General features: G+C 39.9%; 1 protein-coding gene across 2 annotated transcripts in view; it reads left to right on the plus strand.

Moving 5' to 3' along the window:
* Nucleotides 1–8,073, plus strand: part of Homer1 (homer scaffold protein 1) — a 99,200-nt gene extending 91,127 nt beyond the window's left edge. For both annotated transcript variants that reach the window (XM_028760181.1, XM_028760180.1), the window contains exon 9: nt 5,049–8,073. In XM_028760181.1, coding sequence (XP_028616014.1) covers nt 5,049–5,237 — 189 coding nt within the window. In that variant the 3' untranslated portion in view covers nt 5,238–8,073. The remainder of the gene's footprint in view (nt 1–5,048) is intronic.
* The last annotated feature ends 13,538 nt before the right edge of the window (nt 8,074–21,611 follow it).

The raw sequence follows: 21,611 nt of genomic DNA on the forward strand, positions 1-21,611 counted from the left end.
ATCCTGCATTTATTTACCCTGGGCTCTGGGGATTCAGACTCTAGCCTCTCACCTGTGAGTGTTTTAACCTTTGAACCTGACAGGGGCACTGGGGATGGAACTCTGCTGTTAACTCCAGCCTTCTTCCTAGATCTCCTCATACTTAGCTCTCATCACAGGGCCGTGAAGCTTTGTCCACCTGAGTTCTGGACAAGCAAATTCAGATCAGCACTCACCCAGTCACGACTCTTACACCCTTACTTTTTTATATGTCACTTAAAATGTACTTATTCATTTTTAAAATTTTAATTTAAGTGTATTGGTGTTTTGCCTGCATGTATGTCTGTGCACCACATGTGTGTACCTGGTGCCCCTAGAGTCCGTAGAAGGACTAGAGTTAGAGATGGTTATGAGCTGCCATTCGTGTGCTGGAATCAAACTCATGTCTTCTGGAAGAGCAGCCAGTTCTTTAACTGCTCTTCCCTGCTCCAGCCTTTATGAGAGGTCTCTTTCCAGTTCTGCTTCTCTTGCTTTAATAAGTTTTGGGTATGGTTTGCTTGAATGCTGTGAGGACTTCTTTCTCTCTTTATTTTGTTTTTGTTTTAAAAAGTTAGATACACCAAGCTATTTCTCAAAGTGATTGTTGAAAGTCATTTTTCTTCAAGTATTAGTTGGCCATTTTAATTTCCTTGTCCAGCTGAGTGTGCTGTACACCCCTAATCCTGAGAGCAGCATATTTCTGAGAGTTCAAGGTTAGCCTGGTCTGTGTCAAAAAGTACAGGCCATCTAGGGCTACATAATGAGACCTTGTGTCCAATAATAGTAATATCAGTAATGATAGTGTACATCTAAGACCTTCATCCCCAGGTTCCTTTATGATCTGAGCTCAGTGGCAGAGAGCCTCACTTTGGTTTTGCTAGACATCTCAGTGCCAAAAAAGTTAGTAAAACATGTCACACATGGAATTTAAATATTTCTCCCTATGTATTATTTTTCTTTTGCAATATATCTAATTATATGTAGTTGAATATTTTTGTCTTCTATTTCAATCTCATTTTCTGTTTTTTCCTACTTTATTTTGCTTTTATTCTCTTGAAATTTTTATATATAATTAAGGAATAATAACTGAATTTATAAGTGTTAGTAAAAACTATTTTTGTTTTAATTTGATTTTAGTAGGGACCTTATAATTCAATTCTAGTTGAGTTTTCCCATTTTTTTGTTTTTCTTTCGTTCTTCACCAATTTAATTAACTCTCCCATTTTCAGTGTATTTTTCTAGCATTCTTATTTTTTATGTAATTTTTTTAGATCTGTTTGTTTTTATTTTATGTTTATGGGTGTTTTGCCTTCGTGGTCTGCCTTAGTATCATGTTTGTGATACCCTCAAAGGCCAGAGGGAAGGCATTGACTGCTCTGGAACAGGAGTTACATACTGCAGTCAGCTGCCATGTGGGTATTGGGAACTAAACCCAGGTCCTCTGGAAGAGAAGCCAAGTGTTCCTAACCCCTTGAGCCATCTCTCCAACCTTTGAGTTCCTAGTTTGGGTGCCCAGTTCAAGCTCCTTTTTGAATACTTTTGTATAAAGTGTAATTCAACATGGAATATTATGTTAAGAATTTTTTAATGCTTCATAGTTGGTTTCAAGATTTTTTTTGTTGTTTTACCGAGTTTTTAGTATTTTCTGTTGATTGTTTTTATGAACGCTATATCTTTGCATTTTTGTGGACAGAATGGCAGTTTAAGGTGATTTATAAGTTTGTAGTTCAAAGCACCCTCTTCTGAGGAACAATAAGAAATAGGTTGTGTATGTTTCGGCGTTTTAATTTTTCTTTATATAACAAGAGCTTAAACTTTTTGTCCAGTTTCTTTTGCCCTTCATTGTTCCTGAAGACTCCTTGCCTTTTATTCTCTTCTGAAGAGGTGTTGCTTCTCAGGTTTCAAGTGGAGTTTTCCCTCAAAGGCAGACCTGTTCTGTCCTGCCTGGCTTTTGTTTTAGGATTAGCCAGTTGCAGAGGTCTTCCTCTTTCCCAGCCCCCCAACCCCCCTTTCCCTGTGACCATGGAAACAGACCTGCAGACACTGTTACATTCCCTGAATGCCAGTGGTTTGACATTTGCATTGTTCTCTCTTATGTGATGTTGAAGTCTTGACACTTGCACAACTTTGTTTTCATTTTCTGCTCCTGTGGTTCATGGAGGATGGCTCGCAGGTGTTAGTGTACGAACTCTCACTGCTCTGTCCACTCAGAAACAGCTTCCACTTCTTTATTGCTAATATCTTCTGTCTAGATAGCACAGTGCATTAAGTAAGGACCATTTTATTCATGCTGAATATTTTATTCCTACTGTCTACTAATAGATGCTCAACAATTAATTGTTAAATAACTTCTTCAAAATATATGCATTTCTTTTATCCATTTATTCTGTGTAGAAATGAGTTATTGATGCTTTTCTTGTTGATTAAAATATCCTGTTAAATATAAATGTTAATAGTCTAATAAAACATATATCTTAAGTGCACACTTGATATCTTAAGTACAAACTGTGAAGCAGATGTCAATAAGATAATTTTGGTATGGCTTTTATTTAGATTGAATGGTGTCAGATTTAAATGTAGCAAAAATTAAATATACCTAGTCTTATTAGTCATGGTTTTAATATGTAATTAAAAAAAAACCTCTCTATTTTGAGTCTCTTAACAGGAATTTGAGATTCTGTAAAGTACTTTTTTTTTTCATTTGCACCATGAAATTGGTGGCCTCTGTGTGCCTTAAGGATGAGGAAATTAAAAGTGATGGTAGAAGACAAGCCTGGAGAGAGCAGTGAAGGCCACAAGGAGCCTGGCAGCGCTGCTGTTACTTCGGTCACACTAGTTGGCCCCTGTTCTCTAGGTTATCTATTCTTACCTATGAACATATTCAACCTTCTAAAAATAGGCCATAGCCATCTGCACAGTGCGAGTGCTGCTATGTTACCTAACTAGTAAAATTCCTACAGAGGCCTCTCGTGGAGTAGGACATTCATCTGGAGTATAGTGCTGTTTATCAACTGAAGTAGTAGTGTTTTGTGTGGTTCCATTTAAAATGTTTGGATGTTACACTGGATAGAGAAGAGAACAAGTAACCTTTCATTTCTAAGGGGGCACTGTAGAGGGCAAACTGGGCTGTGGTTGTGAGCTGGGCATGATGGACAGTGATGATGAGTCTATTTCTGTAGCTGGAAACATTCAATCCTTAAGCTTGTTGTTGAAATCAAAAGAACACTCTGCAGTCATGAGTGGAATTTTTATATTTGATCACAGGACCAGATCCTCCCTAATGGTTTACAGACTCTATGGATTTAGCTTCTAAATGTATTAACATTCATTTCAGATTTTTTATTAATTGTCTTCACTTTGCAGATTATTCAAAGACTGATTAAAAACATATGTGACTAATATTGAAGTGGCTAACATTGAATAGCAAATAGTTTGAGATTACATTGGGCCTTTCTCCTCTCTACTTATAAACTATAGCTGTTCTGTTTCCCTCTTAATTCTTCTGCACATTGCAGCCCACCTGGCATGTTATAATGTTGCTTGAGCTGTATTCATAATTAGTGCTGTCAAATCACATGATTATATTCAGAATTATCAATTGTTACTCTCTTTAATGTTTTCAAATCAGTTTACCCAAATCTTATTCTCAAGACTCAATGTTTTAAGTACATTTATATATTTATTACATGTGTGTGCCACAGTGGATATGTAATTTCCACGGTGTGTGTTTGTGTGTATGGTGCATGTGTGTGTAAGTGAATGAGTCAGTGTCTCTATGTAGCTGTTATAGCTGTTGAGTGTCCTGAAACTCATTCTGTAGACCAGGTTGGCCTTGATCTCACGGAGGTCCATATGCCTCTGCTTCTCTAGTACTGGGATTATGAGTGTGCAGTACTACATCCAGCTTAGGTTGTAAGTTTTGGAAACAATATCTTTACCTGCTGAGCTATCTTGCTAGCTCTAAAAACTTTTATTTTTGAGACAATTGTGAGAAAAATCAATATGAAGAAAAAAGTATTCATAATTCAAATACTAGAATTCTTTCTTTTAGATCTTTATTTTTATGTGTATGGATGTTTTGTCTGCATGCGTATTTGTGCACCACATGCCTGCAGTGCCTGTGGAGGCCAGAAGAGGGCATTGGATCCCCTGGAACTGGAGTGACAGATGGCTGTGAGCTGCCATGTGGGTGCTGGGAATTGAATCCAGGTCCTCTAGAAGAACAGCCAGTGCTCTTAACTGCTGAGCCAACTCTAAATTTGATTTTTAAAGCTAAAGCTAAATCATTACTCGTGTAATTTTGGTTTTTTTGGACTTACTTCGTTATATAGTATTTGTCATACTTAGAAACATTGTTAAAAGTCATAATAATTCCTAATTAATTCTTAGTGTGCTAGAATTTAGACAATATCAAAAATTTTAAACATTTTTGTGTTGTCAAAAAATTTTGCTTTCTTTTTGTCATTTCTCTTTCCTGGATTGTTGGCATAGAATTTATACTTCTGTTACTCTATCTATTCATTTTAGTTTTTAGAGTTGAACAATTATATTTTCGTAAACATATATTCCTTTGATCCTGAATATGGGATCAGAATCAGTATAAGACAAAGTCGGAATCTCATTTTAGGTAGTTGTTTTTTTTCTAACTCTTTCTTTAGAGTTATTGGTTAGAATTTATTTTCTCCTTGTCTCTGCCTACCTTCACCTGATTTCTCAGTTACATAGGAGTAGCAATAAAATGAGATGTACATAATCTTTAAGTTTTGTGGTATGCTTGTCCTGTGACATGTGTCAAGTGTTGCATGGAGTGAAACAGAGGAGCAGCAGTTTGTTGTTGATGGGTGGTCAGATGTGTTCGTAGTCAAGCCATGGCATTTTGAGATGGCTAAATACAAATGTCCTTAAATTGTGTGAAGTTAAATGTCAGAGGCACAGCCTGACTGTCAAACTTATGGGGTTATAGTAGGAATGCATTGCTACCTAAAGAATGAACTGACATGTATGTGTGTGTTACACTTTTCTTTCTGAAGGAAGTTGAAATTCGAAATAAAGACCTGGAGGGGCAGCTGTCTGACCTAGAACAGCGCCTGGAGAAGAGCCAGAACGAACAAGAGGCTTTCCGCAGTAACCTGAAGACACTCTTAGAAATTCTGGATGGAAAAATATTTGAACTAACAGAATTACGAGATAATTTGGCCAAGCTACTAGAATGCAGCTAAAGAGAGTGAAATTTCAGTGCCAATAGATGAAGAGATACTGTCTGTCTTTGTAGGACTGTTTGGGCTCTGTACCAAGATTGCACAAAATTTTTTGAATATCGTTCCTCCAAGGAGGAGGGTGTTTTGAAAATTGGAATTGTATATTTCAGTATAAATTTTAGAATTTAGCTTATAGCTAGTTGGGGAAAAAAGACATGAAAAACTTGAACTACAAATTACCTCCATGTATATTGGCCATAGTTAACCAGAAAGTTCTAAGTAGACACTTTAATGCAATCTTTCCCCGATATTAGCCAATGGGAGAATTAACAAGGTCTGGGCCCCTTCTCCTTTTTTTTTTTCAACACAGTGAAGATTCTCTGCTTTTTAAATTTATTTATGGTATCTACAGCTGTGTTTTGTGCAAAAACTTAGTAATGGAAGCCCTGTCTTTGTTGTTATCTGAATAATTTCTCAGGATATTTTTTCCGCTGCTGAGAAAGGGCCATTACCAATTAATCCTTGCCAGGAGTTGGGGAGCTATGTCTCTAATTGAAACTCACCATAAATGGGTGTCTGGAGTTCTTCCCTTTTTGTACTGAGAGTGTTTTCACTCTAGTGACTACTCTGGTACACTCTGCTGTCTCCAATCTTGTCTGTTGTATAGTTTACTTTTCCATATTGATTCCATGTATTTATGAGAAGATACTGTCTCCCATTTTATTACACATTTTAAAGCCAACTAAACAAAGGCAGCTGAGTCCCTCAGATATTTTTCTTTTTAAATTTATAGCAAATTTGACACACAGAACTGAAATACAGAAATCCGTCCTTGACGGTTTAGTCTAGCAATGTTAAGTGTATTTACCGAAAATATGCAGTTACATTTATTTATATATTTGGCAAGAAATCTTTTCTGAGTGATCAATGCATTTCAATTTATGAAAAATAATGGTTAGGGCACTGTTTATTATAGATCATTTTAAGGGGTATAGCTGTTTTCAAGGAGGTCCACTTCCACTAGCAGCCAAGCAGAGGACTGTATCTAAGTTGTGACCGTGGCAGATGGGTCTTCACAGAAACCATGTGTTTATTCAAACTTCACAAGGCAATATTTTGAACTGTTAACTAGGCATTTCAAAACAGGAAATACCTTCAACAGACTCTTCTCTAAGAGCAGGTTTTACTGTTGTTTTGATGTAATTTTAAAACATTTAGCAAACATACGTTTCTTTATATGATACATTTCTTTCACAAAACAATTTAAAAGTAAGCCAAGCACTGCGTGCTCTGCCCGGGCAGGAGTTGCATCAGAGTACGTAGATCTTGCTGTACAATGCCTGCGATATTGAAGAGGGTTCTTTTTAGTGTATGCTTGAGTACCTAACTCTGGAGTCAATGAATGCACTGATTTTTGTGTTTGTTTCCCAAATGATTGAATTGTTAAGTACAAATTAAGCAGATTAACCCATTTTTTCACTCATAAACAGATTCCTACTACTAGTTTTGTTTTATATTTATGTGTATGTATGTAAATACATACATATTAATTTATATTAGAGTTAAAAATAAATTGTTTCTAAAGTCAGTTTCTAGAGTAAGGTGTCTCTGGCACGTTTGTATCAGACACTTAACTACCACGTATCTATGTGCTATCTCATCATCCCCGTTACCTCCGTCAACTTTAGGGAATTTTCCTTACCTGTCTATTATAGAAAGAACCATTTAGGTACACATGCTCAGAGCTGAGATACTTCTCTGATAAATCAGGAAATAAAATTTATTTGATGGATAGAATTTTGAAAACATATGATTTTATCTATGAGTTTCTGAATATCAAAGAATACCAGGTTTTCATTTAAATAGAGGACTAACACTAGGGATCAGGGAATTTAGTTATGAAGAATTTAAAAAAATTTAAAAAAAATAAAAAAAAAACAGTGTAAGCTGTTGATATGATAAGCGAATTATTTTAATGATGTAATAAAATATTTTTAAATTTTGGCATAGTGATCATTTAGTGGGAAAATAGCTCACCAAAATGTCTCCACTTGGATTGTACTGATAATGTGAGGCATATGTGTCATTCAACATATACATATACCTATATGTATAGACAGAAATTATTTTTAATATTTTCCTACTGCTGTGAAATTTAAAATTGGAAAATTTTGTGAGTGTTTTCCATGTCCAATAGAGCCTAATTGTTTCTTTTTTTAGTAACTTAACAATCTCTTGAGGGCTGCACCTATAAATTCCCAGCTTGTCGGTAGACATGTACAGTGTTTGGGATAAGGTGGACACAAGTGCACATATAAATAAAACCTTCTTGACTATTTTAAACATCCACTCATATGAGGAGAGCCTCTAGAACTCATCGCCTCTGAGCTATAGGTTGTGTGCCTACTGTAGCTTTTCCATCGCTGTATTATATAGATATTTGCATATTAAAATTTGATTTTTTTTCCCAGAGATAAATATTATATAGTGTATCTATATTTAGATCAAGCTGTGGTAATATATTGATCAGAACATAGTGTTGGGGACGATAGCCTGAACATGTGGACTTGCGGTGACCCAGGAGGAGAGCAGGGGTCAATCCCATCTGTGTATAAGTTATTATAACTATGAAATCTTGTACAAAAGCAAAAACTGAAAAAGACAAAAATACAGTTTTTATTTTGAAATACATTTGTTCTCTGGAGAATGTACTTCATGGTTTTTTCTCAATCTTTTAAGGATATTTAAGCATTTAAGTGATGGCAGCGTTTACTTCAACCCTACAGGTGCTACTGGATTTTGCATTAGTATGTGATGTTTTAAAATCCTAACTTTGACATAAAAGGTTTTATAAGTATTTCCCTGCCTGGAAAATTAGTTTTTATTCTTCTCTCTTCACCCGCTTCTCTCGCTCTGCCTCTCTAGACGTAAAACGAACGCTCATGGAGTTGCACTGCTCCTTGCCACTAAAGGAGCTTTGCAGCGCAGTCAGAACTGCAGTGTTCTGTTGTCTGGGACGTTGGGAGCACGTAGGGGAGGAGCTTGTCACTTGTCTTTTTCAGGTGACTCTGAAATGGTAAGCTACCACATGACTTTAAAAAGCCATTGCTTTCCTGTTAAGATTACATTATCCTTCAGCAGGTAAGCCTCCACCTTCTCTGCTGTTGTTTGCCTCTGAAGTGTGGTGTAGGCTGCCATCTCTGGATGCTGACCGCCTGGGACTGGACTAGGAGGCAGGCTGTGGGAACGCTTGTGGGTTATTGTTCTGAGCCTTGCATATGATTGATACAAAATAATTTTAACATTTGAAATTTTGTGCTTAAAGACATAAAATAGACTTCATTGAACTTTTTTCTCCTGCGTGCATTAACATAAACTTTTAGCACTCATGAACTAAATTGAAATTTCTTTTCCTTCCATGGTGCTTGGGGGCAAACCCAGGCAGTACCTACTGAGCTACTTCCCAGCCCTGTATACACTCATAAAGAAGAAAGCTTTCAGGTAAGAAATAGTTGAGTGTGAAGCGTTTTTTAAAAAGATCTTTAATAGGATACCATACTATATGATTAGTAGTAATAAGTATTTGTTAAGAATATTTTTAAAAAGTTTTAGACTCATTCATTCTATTGTCCTTAAAACAACAACAACAAAGTGTTTTAAACTGGCCATCAGCACTTGGGCTTTTAATCCCAGTATCGAGAAGGCAGGAGGACTAAGACTGGAAACTGTCCTGGGCTATGTAGCATAAGACTTTGTCTCAAAAATAAAGAAAAATAAATTTAAGCCTAATATGTAGAGAGAATCTAGATCACTGAAAGCTTTGCCCAAGAAATTCCCAGTCAGTACCGTGCTAATGATGTGTCAGGCCACTAGGTCAAGTACGTACCTTTAAAGAGGAGCTATGCATGAGTGTGTGCGCGTGTGTGTGTGTGTGTGTGTGTGTGTGTGTGTGTGTGTGTGCGCGTGTGTGTACCCATTGCCTGTCTGGTGCTCACAGAGGTGAAGAAGGCTGTTGGATTCCATGGAACTAGAGTTATGGGTGGCTGTAAGCTGCTGTGTGGGCACTGAGAACAGAACCCAGGGCTTCTGCAAGAGCAACAACTGCTCTTAACCACAGAGCCACCTATGCAGCCCTAAGTCTTTGAGAATTTCCTACATGATTTTTATCATATTCTCTTCTGTTCCTCAACTCCTCCCAGATCTTCTCCCTTCCCTATCTGCCCAACTTCATATTTGTCGTTGTTTAAATATGCCTGGCCCAAGGAGTGGCACTGTTTCGAAGGGTGTCCTTATTGGACTAGGTGTGTCCCTGTGGGAGTGGGCTTTAATATCCTCATCCTAGCTGCCTGGAAGGGAGTATTCTGCTATCAGCCTTCAGAAGAAAATGTAGAATTCTAAGCTTGGCCTGCACCATGCTCCTGCCTTGATGATAAGGGACTGAACCTGTAAGCTAGCCCCAATTAAATATTGTCCTTTATAAGACTTGCATTGGTTATGGTGTCTGTTCATGGCCATAAAACTCAAACTAAGGCAGAAGTTGGTACCAGGGACTAGGGTAGGGTATTGCTATGATAGGCCTGACCATGCTTTTGTTTGGAAAAATGTAGATTTTGGGACTTTGGATTTGGAAAGCAGTGGCTTAATGGGCCATCCTAGTAGGAATATGGAAGACTTTGTTACTGAATGTGATTTGAATTGTGCAGACCTGGCCCAAAAGGTTTCAGTGGAGAAGAACTTAAGTATTTGGCCTAGAAACTGTTTTTGTGGTATTTTGGTGAAGAATGTGGCTGCTTTTTGCCCTTGTCTGAAGTATCTGCCTGAGGCGAAGGTGAAGAAACTCAGATTAATTGCTTCGACAAAGGAAGTCTCAGAAATGCCCATCATAGTATTTGCTCTCTGGTTAAGTTTCATGAAGACCTTTTTTTAACAAGCATAGCAAGCTGAGAAAGGAAAAATATATGGTTCAAGTATTAAAGGGGCTCCAGGAAGTGAAATGGAACTGAATCCTGTGTTTGATGATATTAAATTGAATTAAGGGAGTGGTAACCTTGGGGCAAGATCCTATCCAGCCAAATTTAGATCCAGGCATTGTGGTACTCACCTTTAATTCCAGGAGATAAAGCCAAGCAGATGTCCAAGTTCAAGACCAGCCTGGGACAAAGCAGGTTCTAGGTGAAGAAAAGCTTAAATCCAGGCATGGTGGTACACACCTTTAATCCCAGGTGACATGCATGCAGAACTCTGAGGTCAACGTCAATCTACAGAACAAGATCTAGGAAAGCCAAGCTTAGGCAATGAAGGAGTTGGAAAATAGAAAGCTATCGATAATGTAATAGAACAAGGGGCCAGGTTCCAGCTCCTGCGAGCAGCAGAACTTGGCAGCTTCGTTTGGCCTTGTGGCTCTGGCTTTAGAGTCAAGAAGAAAAGGAGACTACTGGGACAATTGATGCTGCTTAGCTGGAGCTAAGAAGTTAGTGGTGATTAAGAAGAGACCAGCATCACTGAGGTGAAATCTTCTGGGAAGTGTTTTCTGAGAGCACAGAGAAGCTGTGTTCCAGAGATAGCCAAGGTTGTACCTCATGCTGTGGCTGGACTTGTTAATGTATAAGAGTCACCCAGGTGGAAATGGTTTTGAAGGTATGAAGGGGTCATGAAGAACAGCTGAGGCTTGGCACTGTGAGAGGCCATGGAAGGCCATTGGTGAAGGTGCAGCCTCAGCTGCAGTTGATGGCTCAGGACTGAAGGAGTCATGTAAAGGAGTTGAGGTTTGGCACCATGAAGAAAGCCTATGAGAGGCTATCGTGTGAAGTCTACTTGCAGCAGAAGACTCCAGTGTATTGGAGATACCAGTACCAAGGGATGATCACAAGACAGCAGCAGCAGTGGAATGGATCAACCTGAGCTTAAGAGTGTTACAGAGGGCAAAGCTGGAGAAGTGACACCAGCCCTTTGGAGGAGCCCAGAAGATCATGTGCAGAACCCAGACATTAAAACAAGAAGCTGTAACGTTGAAGTTGTCTTGGAAACCGCAAGATGTTCAAGATGCCAGAGCCGTGGACTATCTGCTGAGGAAAGCTGCTAACAGGGAGTGGAACCAGTCCAGGAAAAGAAGTTTGTTGCAGCCAACAAAGATAAAAAAAGGAGTTGGAGATCTGAAGACTGCTTTGACATTAGAAATGGAGATGCAGAGTTTGGAGTTTGCCCAGCTGGTTTCCTGTCTTGATTTGGAGATTACAGTTAAGTGATTGGATCGATCTCAGAAGAAACTTTGAACATTAGACTTTTAACATTGTTGATACTGCTATAAACTATGGGGACTTTGGAAGTTGGACTAAATGTATTTTTTATTATGCAATGGCTAGATATGGCCCACATAGACTCATGTATTTGAACAAGCCTATGGTGGCCAGGGAGTGGAATGTGATGGTTTGAATATACCTGGCCCAGGGAGTGGCACTGTTTGGAGGTGTATCTTTGTTGGTATAGGTGTGTCACTGTGGGCCTGGGCTTTAATACCCTCATCCTACCTGCCTGGGAGTATTCAGCTAGCAGCCTTCAGAAGAAAATGTAGAATTCTAAGCTCGACCTGCACCATGCCTGCCTGGATGCTGCCATGCTTCTGCCTTGATAATGGACTGAACCTCTGAACCAGCCCCAATTACATGTTGTCCTTTATAAGAGTTGCCTTGGTCATGGTGTCTGTTCATGACAGTAAAACCCTAACTAAGACAATATTCTTTCTCTTGGATGAAAGAGAAAGAAATGTGGGAGAAGCCACTTAAAACATGCAATGTGACCTGTATTGGCTGACAGCTCCTGGGCACGAGGCCTGCCCTGGACTGGGCTTGACATAGTCAATATCCCCCCATTGAAGAACTTTCCCTTTCCCAGTAGCTGTCAGTTGGAAAGAGCTTGTTGGTTAGTGGAGACACTTAGTGTCTCCTCAATGCTGGAACTTTGTCTGGCTTGGGTTTTTGCCGGTCTTAGAGTGCTGTCAAAGTCTTTGAGAGTCCATATGGGCACCAGGCCTGTGGTATCTAGGAAATGTCTTTTCCTTAAAACCATCCACCACCCCTGACTCCTTGAATCTTCTGCCCCCTCTTCTGCATAGATCCTGAGCCTAGTGGAGAGAATCGTGATAGAGATATCTCATTCAGGGCTGAGATAGTACTAATGAAACTGAGAGCTTGTGACTAGATAGGGTGGAGGTCCTAGAGGACAACCTACTACTACTATTCTGTACGTGAACTTATCAGTAAGCCACTTCTAATGATGTACTACTGTGCCGATAGATCATTGCATTAGCCCTCATTAGAGAAGCTTCTTCCTGCAGTGGATAGTAATTAACACAGACCCACAGCTGGACAACATGCAGAGTGAGAGACTTGGAGGAGATACCTTCTAAGGGAGCTACGGGTATTGTTTAGAGATAGAACACATGCTTAAATATTTGCAAAGACATGCATTAAACTCATAGTAAAAGCAAATAAAAATGTAAAATTACAGACAATCTTTTTTCTTTAAGTCATTTTTATCAAGATATTTGAGACATCAAGAAACCTGCATCTGGACTAGAATAAAAGGCTACAAGCACCCAAAAAACTTCCTGTGGGTTTTCTCATCTTTAGAGAGAAAATCTAAAATCAATTTCTGCCCTTCAGAGGTAGCACTTCAAGCCTAGCATAGTTGTCCATGTTCTAGCTGCTCAGACAGTTGAGGCTGGAAAAGAGTTTAAGGCCAAGAGTTGGGAGCCAGTCAGGGCAAGACAGACCCCCGTCTCTTTTAAAAAGTAAATAAATAAAGGAGTGGGGGAGAATAGAGAATTATCATTGTTGAATGTGAATACAGCAGATGGGGACACCAGGACCAGTTTTTGTCTGAGGTATATTGAGATGGCCAGATGGGAAACCCTCCCCAGCCTTACTCCCTGTTTTCATGCTGCTCTTATTTGTTATTTATTTACTGGGGGTTTTGGATTTGTTGTTGTTGTTGTTTGAGACAGGGTCTTTCTGTCTAGCCCTGACTAGCCTGGCATTCACTGCATGATGAGGCAGACTGCCCTGGATCTCACAGAGCTCTTCCTGCCTCTCCCTCTAGAGCACTGGGATCAAAGGCATGCACCACATCACTTAACTGTTGCTGCTTTTAACCAAATAAATGGGGATTTCCCTGAGGAGTTTCAAAGACACTGAGAAAATCCTGCTACTTGTTAGGATTTATAACCAACTCTAAGGCATAAGAGTCACAGTCACCATTCCTTAGGATTCTGACCTACTCTTGTCAGATACTGTCATGTCTGATACACCAAGAGATAGAAATACTACTCTATTTTCTCATGATAGCATCAAGTGAAGGTATTCAGGTGTCTTCATAAATGCAAGTCATGGCTGTCTCTAGTTTAGAAAGTCTTTATGGTATTTTCCTGTTGACATGTTTGGTCTTGTCTGTGGTGACACCGCCTTGCTGAGAACTCATTCAGTTAAGTACCTTGTCTTGGGGCTTGTAAGTGGATTTTTGTCCTCCTGGCTTTTCATGGATGACATCTCAGAAAGCATGGCCAGAGGTAGGTTGTGCACAGTGTGGGCTTCCTCTGTAGTTTGAAGTAAATGGGTACAGGCGTATCTGTTGAACATCTGCTTTGTGACAGGCACTGTGCTTGGCATAGGGAGAGGAGGGCACAGGAGAAAGGTTCAAATGATGTGTTCACACATAGTCGGGTGTCTGGCACATCTGTCAGGAGGTACAGTTCTTGAGCATATTTCTGTGCAAGGTTTGTTGCTTTTTTGTTTGTTTTGTTTTTATTTTTTCCTAACTTATCTGCTTTGCCTCTCTAAAATACCTATTAGAACTTATTTTTCATTTGTTTGTTTTGTTGTTGTTTTGAAAAAAAAATGTCTTATCTACTCCAGGGTAGTCTCAAACTTGATATCCAAGAATGATCTGCCTCCAGCTCCCAATTTCTAGGGTCACAGGCATGTGCCATCCTGCCAATTTTTGTGTGGTACTGGGTATTGAACCCAGGGCTTCATCCGTCCTGGGGAAACATTGTCATTTGAGTGACAATGCTGGCCCTGTTCAGATGATTCATAGCTATATATCTTATGTTTGTTCTTCAACTTTCCTTGATGCTTATACCTCTTGTTGCCATTGTAAATTACACATCATACTTTTACAGGTGTCTTATTCATGGACCATGTTTTAGTTCCAATTTAAAGAAAACAAAGCTGACAGACTTCAGTGATTTTAAAGAAACTAATTGTTCATATGCAGAATTTCAGTCCCTTAAATTTAAGTAACAACTTAGTTACTTAAACCCAGCACTTGAGAGACTGAAGCAGGAGGATTACAAATTTGAGGCCAACCTGGAATGTCTAGCAAAACCCATCATAAAACAAAATAGTAGAAGCTGGGTTTGGTGGAACACACACATTTATCTCATTGCTTAGGAGGCAGAGAAATGTCTGTGAGTTTAACGCTAGCCTTATCTACATAGAGAGACCCTGTCTCCAAAAGAAAAAGAAAGAAAGAAAGAAAGAAAGAAAGAAAGAAAGAAAGAAAGAAAGAAAGAAAGAACAGATATACCAGAAAACTCACAAAGAAAACCAATAGGGCCTAGAAAATGCTCAGCAGTTCAGAGCACTTCTTGCAGAGGACCCAATTTTGATTCTCAGCACCCACATACGTGGCTGCTCAAAAACCATAACTCCAGTTACAGGTAACCTAATGCCCTCTTCTGACCATCACAGACACCAGACATACACATACTGCACAGACCATACATGCAAAAACACTCATACACATGAAATAAATATGTTTTAGAAAGTAGTAAGCCAATAATCAAACCCCTAGGAAGACAACTCAGCTCTTAAATTCTCTGTGAAACAAACTGAACCTGGAAACTCATCCCTAGTGTTGAGAGCAACTCACTGGAGACATGCTTTGCTGCTCATTCTGGGTGAGTCAGTGCTGGCTCTGGACCATTAAATCATGACTGCAAGTTAAAGCTTGGAGAAGGAGGAAGGCCCTTAGCATAGTCCCAATGAGACCATAGTTAGTAAAGGATTACACTTGCATTGTGCTGGATGTGGGGGCTCTAAAGGCCTTCTTGATGACTTTTTCTCTTCCATCAGATTTGATTTAAATAGACATAACTTGAACATAAAATTCACCATTTAAGCTATTTCTAAGATTACAATTAGTGGCTTTAAATACTTTCATGGTATTATTATAACCACTGCCTACCTTTTTATCATTCCTAGTGACTGTACTGTACCATTTACCTCTGTGCATTTGCCTGTTCTAGGTCCTTGTATGCATGGAGTCATACAGTGTTTGTCTTTTTGTGTTTGGCTTGTTTCATGTAGCATAATGTTCTCAAGGTTCATCGGTGTTGTGGCATGTCTCAGAATTCCATTTCTTCTTGAGGGTGATAAGATTCTATTGTGTGAAGATTAGCCATACTTTTTTATCCAGTACTTTTTGATGGATGTTGGGTTGTTTCTACCATTGTGAATAATGCTACTATGAACATTTGTGTATAAAAATCTGAGTCTCTGTATCACACTTTGGGGAGTTATATACCTAAGATATAAGTAGATAGTTCATGTGGTAATTCTATGTTTAACTTTTTGAGGAACAAGCAGATTAAGTTTGAATTAGATAAATGTAAAAAAAAAGTTGTAGGAGGTGTGAGCTTGCAGGGAAATTGTAGTCTCCAAGCTGGTGTTTTATAATATTTGACCCATGTGCCTTTTTAAAAGTGTGTGTGCACATTATGTGGAGGTCAGAGGACACATTTTGTGAGTTGCTTCTCTCCATCCACACTGAGCTGTGGAGATTTAGATAGAGCCTGTCAAGCTTGCATGGCAAGCACTTTTACCTCCTGAGCCAGTCCACATGCCTTTTACACATTCTTTCTATAGACATTGAGCACCAGCTATGGCCCAGGCTCTGTTTTGGAATAGAAACTACAGAGGGAAAAAAAAAAGGCCATAGTTGAGTATAAGGCAGAGCTATTTACACTGTAAGTGCTGTGGTAAAAGAGGACTCTGGTAGAAAACATTCCAGGGAAGGGTGGGAAGACTTTTCCAAAGGAGGTGAACCCTCCTTAATTCTTGCTGAAAGGACAAGAGCTAGTCAATTATAGGAGTAAAAGAATGACTGGGAGTGCATCATATGCAAAGGCTCAGACAAGAAAACACTGGGCCCATTTAGATTAGAGTGCAGAGAGGCCTAGGACATGGGAACGGGCATGACAAAGAAGGGCAGAAGGCACATTGGAACATTGTTGTTTATACACAAGGTTTGACTGAGGCATTGTTCATTCTGCAGTAATGGGGAGATAGTGAGGAGATTTTGTTGGAAAGAAGTAACACAATATAATATTTATAAGACCTGGGCAGTTATGTGAATGACAGTAATCCTGCTGAGAGACTGTTGACAGCAGTGACCCTGGGGATGGTATAAAATATGAAATGAAGGGTCTGAAGAGTGTTTAGGAGGTGAAATGAGTAGGATTTCCTAACTTGTTTAGGTGTTTTGGGAGAATGCAGATTGACTGCTGGGCATCTTGAACCACAGACTGAGTTGAATATGAAGGAAAAGCTGGAAGACAGAGAGACCAGAAGCACAGACTCATTGCTCTTTTGTGCAAGGATGGGCATGACTGGAGTAAACGAGTTTCGTTTTGAATGAATTTAGTGTGTATGAAAAATACCCAAGTGAAACTGAGTTTAGGTATGAAACTTAGGGGGAAAAAATGGGAGCTACTTAGGAATAGACACTGTGTGGCAGCATTTGGGAGCCTCAAGACAGGGAGAACACAAAGTGAAGGTGAGAATTTAGGCCAGATGCAGTCCAGAAGAGTGGACAGGAAGGGTGGCTCCCCCCGCATGGTGGACCTCTAGGAGCCAAGAGTGGAGTTCGAGAAAGCCATACTTCACATGAAAATAAAGCCACAACTCAACTCAGGTCTCAGGGTGATGCTTTAAAGTGTGTTCCATTAAGATCCTTTATTTGTTTTAAATATATTTTAGGTTCAAAGGAATTAAAAACCAACAAACTGAAATATGCTATCTTAGCATACTCAGATCCACTATATATAACATTAAAAAACATTGAATTCCAGGTTAGCCGATTTTTCCTGGAATTTAAGCCAAATTGGTAAAAATTTTGCTGATTTCTATAGGAATCAGGACTTTCTCAGTTTGGCACAGAAATGGCATCTGAGGTGATAGGTGTCTTCTAGAGTTCCATTTTTAACATTTATAACAACAGCCTTATTGTCTTTAATGGTGTGCTTATCAGATACTCCATACCATTGTTTGTCACTGTATTGGACTTCATGTTGTTTGGGGCCGGGGTGGGGGGTGTTTGCTAAAGCTACAGCCAGAAGAAGGTAGCCACTGCTTTCCTGTGGCTCCCCTGCCTCATGGTGTCAAGTTCATGGGGCTTAGTCTTTCATGAAAGTGGTGTCTTTCATTTTGTGAATTTGATACTAAATTCATGACTAGGACCAGGTAATTGTACATTTGCATTGCTTCAGAAAGTTCACGTTTCTGTTATCCTAAGTGTTCCTCTTTCTTATGAGTTCAGAAGCATAACTAATTATAATCTCTAAGAAATAATCTCAAATGGTAGCAACAAAAAATATTCTCTGTACTTGGTTTTAGTCTGCTGTAATATTTGATTTTTATTTTTAGTTTGAGTAACATTTATAATTAGTTTGAAATATTTGAGTAGACATTACTTGTCACTTGAGCAACAAATTGAGCATGTTTGACATTACAGGAAGGAAAAAGAAGCCACCAATATTCATAGTTTGCTGAAAATATCGTATAAATTTTTCAAGTCAACTTGGGAATTGTCAAATAAACAATAACTTTAAAGTTGCCCGTGCTCATCTTTTTCTGTTTTGTTAATCTTTGTCTCCTGTAGCAGAGCCTTTATTTTAGAGTATGTTCATGCAATGAGACCCCGGGCTGCATGTGTGAGTGCTGTGTGAGCATAAACGTGGCCTCCTGCGCTGTGTGACCATAAACGTGGCCTCCTGTGCTGTGTGAGCATAAACGTGGCCTCCTGTTTTATGGGAGTGTGGCCAGCTCAGTACAAGTCTTCACAGCAGTTGTATGACCAAAGTGGTTGTCACCCCCACTTTTAACCTGGGGAGTCAGTTTCAGCAAAACTTCGGGACTGGCCTGGTGAGAGTGCACAGTGCTCGCTTATGGCAGCATGCTTGAACCATGCATGCAACACCTTTTTAAAGGGAGTGTAAAGATTTATCAATGTATAACACTTACTAGCATGTCAAAAGGAAGAATCAAATGGCTTGTTTTCCATCTCACATGGTCTTATGTCTCTGACCTCCCTACCTCTCTCCTTTACAAACCACGTTTTCTTAATTGTACAGTGGTTCATGTGCCTTCAAAAAAGCAACTTTTATTTATTATTGTGGGAAAGAGGCATGTGGGCTTCAGTTCATGTGTGGAATCAGTTCTGCCTTTATACATTGTGGAGATAAAATTCAAGTGAAACATTGTTAACCCACTGAACTATCTTGCTGAATTCGTGTGTTTTCTCTCTAATTTCAAATAGTAAGGATAAAGCAAAGTTCACTTTTGACTCTCCTCTCTGTCTTCTGACTTCATTACTATGATGCATTGAATGGCATCCTTTCAGTGTGTCGTGCATCTGTCTATATACAATGATTGAGATATATATGTATGTATGTATTTATATTATTAATTATATATACTAACAGCTTTAGTTTGTGGGGTAAATTGTATCATAAAGTATGAGGTTTTCTCCTACTGTTTCCTTGTTTTAGGCTATTAGATGTGTCCAAGTTGTTATATATAGATCTGCCTTACTCCTTTTTCTTCTCCACAGAGTTCTCTATTTTGAACATAAGATTAAACATTTCCATATTTTTTCCTTAGCCAGAGATTACTTGTGAAGTTTTAAGAGTATTGACAGTTATTTCCCAGTTACCAGATATCTACAATGTTTGTAAAATTCCACAATCATTGGAGCATAGGAACTCTGTAAATAACATTACTGAAAGCTGAAAAATAAATGTTTGACTTCCTGTGATGAAACTACTTCTCAATTATAGCCCTGTCCAGCAGCATGTTCAGTGACTGGACTCGATGGACATATTGCCTGCCTTAGAAGAAGGGACAGCACACTATAACATCTCCTCTTTGCCTGGTGACCAGGCGTGTGAACTGTCGTAAGTGCCACCATCTCCTTCTGCCTTTACATGCAGTCTGGAGATCAGATTCAAAGTGCAAGTTTATGGGGAAAGCACTGTTAACACACTGAACCAAATGCTGTAAATTCACAGATATTTTTTACTGACTTTTAAAAAAGTCTTTGCAGCCATGATTCAAGCCACAGGTGAACACAGCTCAATAGAAAGCCTGTGGTTTTCTTTCCTCTTCAGCAGGCCACTCCCCGAAACCTGGAGATGCCAGTAGTATCAGTGAAAAAAATAGAAGGTAGTTTAAAGCACATGATACTTTTATAGTCTTGATGTATAATGCTTAATTTATAGTCTTTAAAGTGGCAAACAGGAAGATGGGATGGAATGGAAAGACATAGGAAAATGCTAGGACTGGCAAATGTCTCCCTCTTAGGTCAGGAGCCACCTGCTATCCTTCACTTTGCCTCTGGTGGCATCCAATGCCATCTTGTAGGTCACCCATCATTTCATGAGCACCTCTGAGGTATGTGTCAGCCCAGGAAATAGAGGAGGCCAGTCCTCCCGTCAAGAGCACACAGACTGGTGAGGGAGCCACACTGCCACCTGCCATCAACACTGCAGGAGGAGCACACGTGGGGAAGTTCACGTGATGATCATGTTTTGGAGGGCCAGCATTTGAACTGCGTTGTCAAGAGGAGTAGTTGCCTGCTGAAAGCTCAAGGGATAAGGAGAAATGAGAACACGCTCAGTTTCATCCTTGAGACCCTGACTGGGCACACCTATGCCCAGCATAGAGGACAGAGCCCAGACTGCAGGCTTGGCATATGTCCTTAGCAGCACAACTTTCCCAAGGATGAGAATCAGTAAAACCCTTGAAGTAACATGACTGCAGTTGCACTAAAGAGAAATTAAGTCACTGGGACTACACAGTCAAGAGAGGCTCAAATATTCTGCAAGGTCAAATTCAGGAAGGCTTTTCACTGTAGCAGCCCAGGTAAAGAAAAGTGGAAATGACAAACCACTGAACAAAGCATAGGACACAGCCAAGAGGTAAGTGACAGGTACTTGGCATTTTTACTTTCTGCTTCTTCCCTGGTATTTAGGATTCATTCCCGTCTCTCCTCAATCCCATCCTGTAGCAGGAGGTATTAAAAAAGTCGACCAGGGAGTTGCCAAGTTGGCTATCACAGTCCCACCAGCCTGGGGCCCCCAGACGTTGGTGTGGTCACTGTCTCCACCTGCCAACTCCGCTGTCTCCACTCCGCTAGGCCTGTCCCCATGCAGTAACCGCCAACCTCGAAGTTAGATATCACAATACCCAGTAACCCAGTAAAATCAAAACTCTTGAGCTTATAGTTAACCAGTCAGTATCAATAAAATCTCAGTACACAAGGTGCCCACACAATTTAGAAAAGTTGTCCCAATTATCCTAACCTTTTGATATCCAGAACTACCTAGCTATTAAAGCCACTCTGGTTTATGTTCGCCTCCATTTTTGCCTGCCTTCCTTTCTCTGCCTTTCTTCCTCTCCTTCCCTCCTCCCTCCCTCCCCCTCCCTCCCCCTCCCTCAGCAACTCTTAGCCCCACCCCTTTCCCCCTGTCCAATCACAGGCCTGCTGCAAATAGATTGGACAGGGAAATTCCACACCACCCCAAATCAGTACCCACAAAAGCTTTCCAGTTCCACATACCCCCCACCCCCACCCCAGGACTGAGTGGTTCCTGTAGTGTCTCCACTTTTAAGGTTTCTTGTCAACTGGGATTGTTGAGAACTGGCACAGTGCAGTAGGGAAGGACAGCAGAAGGGGCATCTGTTTGGAGTTGGGAAGTCTCTAGGGAGGGCCCCTGGGCACAGACTTCCTTCCCATCCCATGGTCATTGATGATAAAAGTAGGAAGTCTCTAGAAGTAGACAGTATGGCAGATGCCTCAGGGTCCAGGCTTGACCTACAGAATAATTCTCCATGGAGGAGAAATGGCAACGTAGCATTCCAGCCAGAGAGCGGTCCAACGAAAGGTCCCTGCTCAACCCTTTACAGCAGGGGTGAGATACAGGAAAGGCTGCCATTCCTAGACAGGCCAGAATAAGCAGCACACGGTCAAGGGAGGATGTGGAACACGACAAGGGACCTCATGGTGAATGTTAGGAGAGAGCTCAGATGTTCCCGCACATGGCAGCATGGTTAGAGGCCC

This window comes from Grammomys surdaster, unplaced genomic scaffold (assembly GCF_004785775.1).
Source record: "Grammomys surdaster isolate TR1022 unplaced genomic scaffold, NIH_TR_1.0 126391, whole genome shotgun sequence".
NCBI lineage: Eukaryota > Metazoa > Chordata > Mammalia > Rodentia > Muridae > Grammomys > Grammomys surdaster.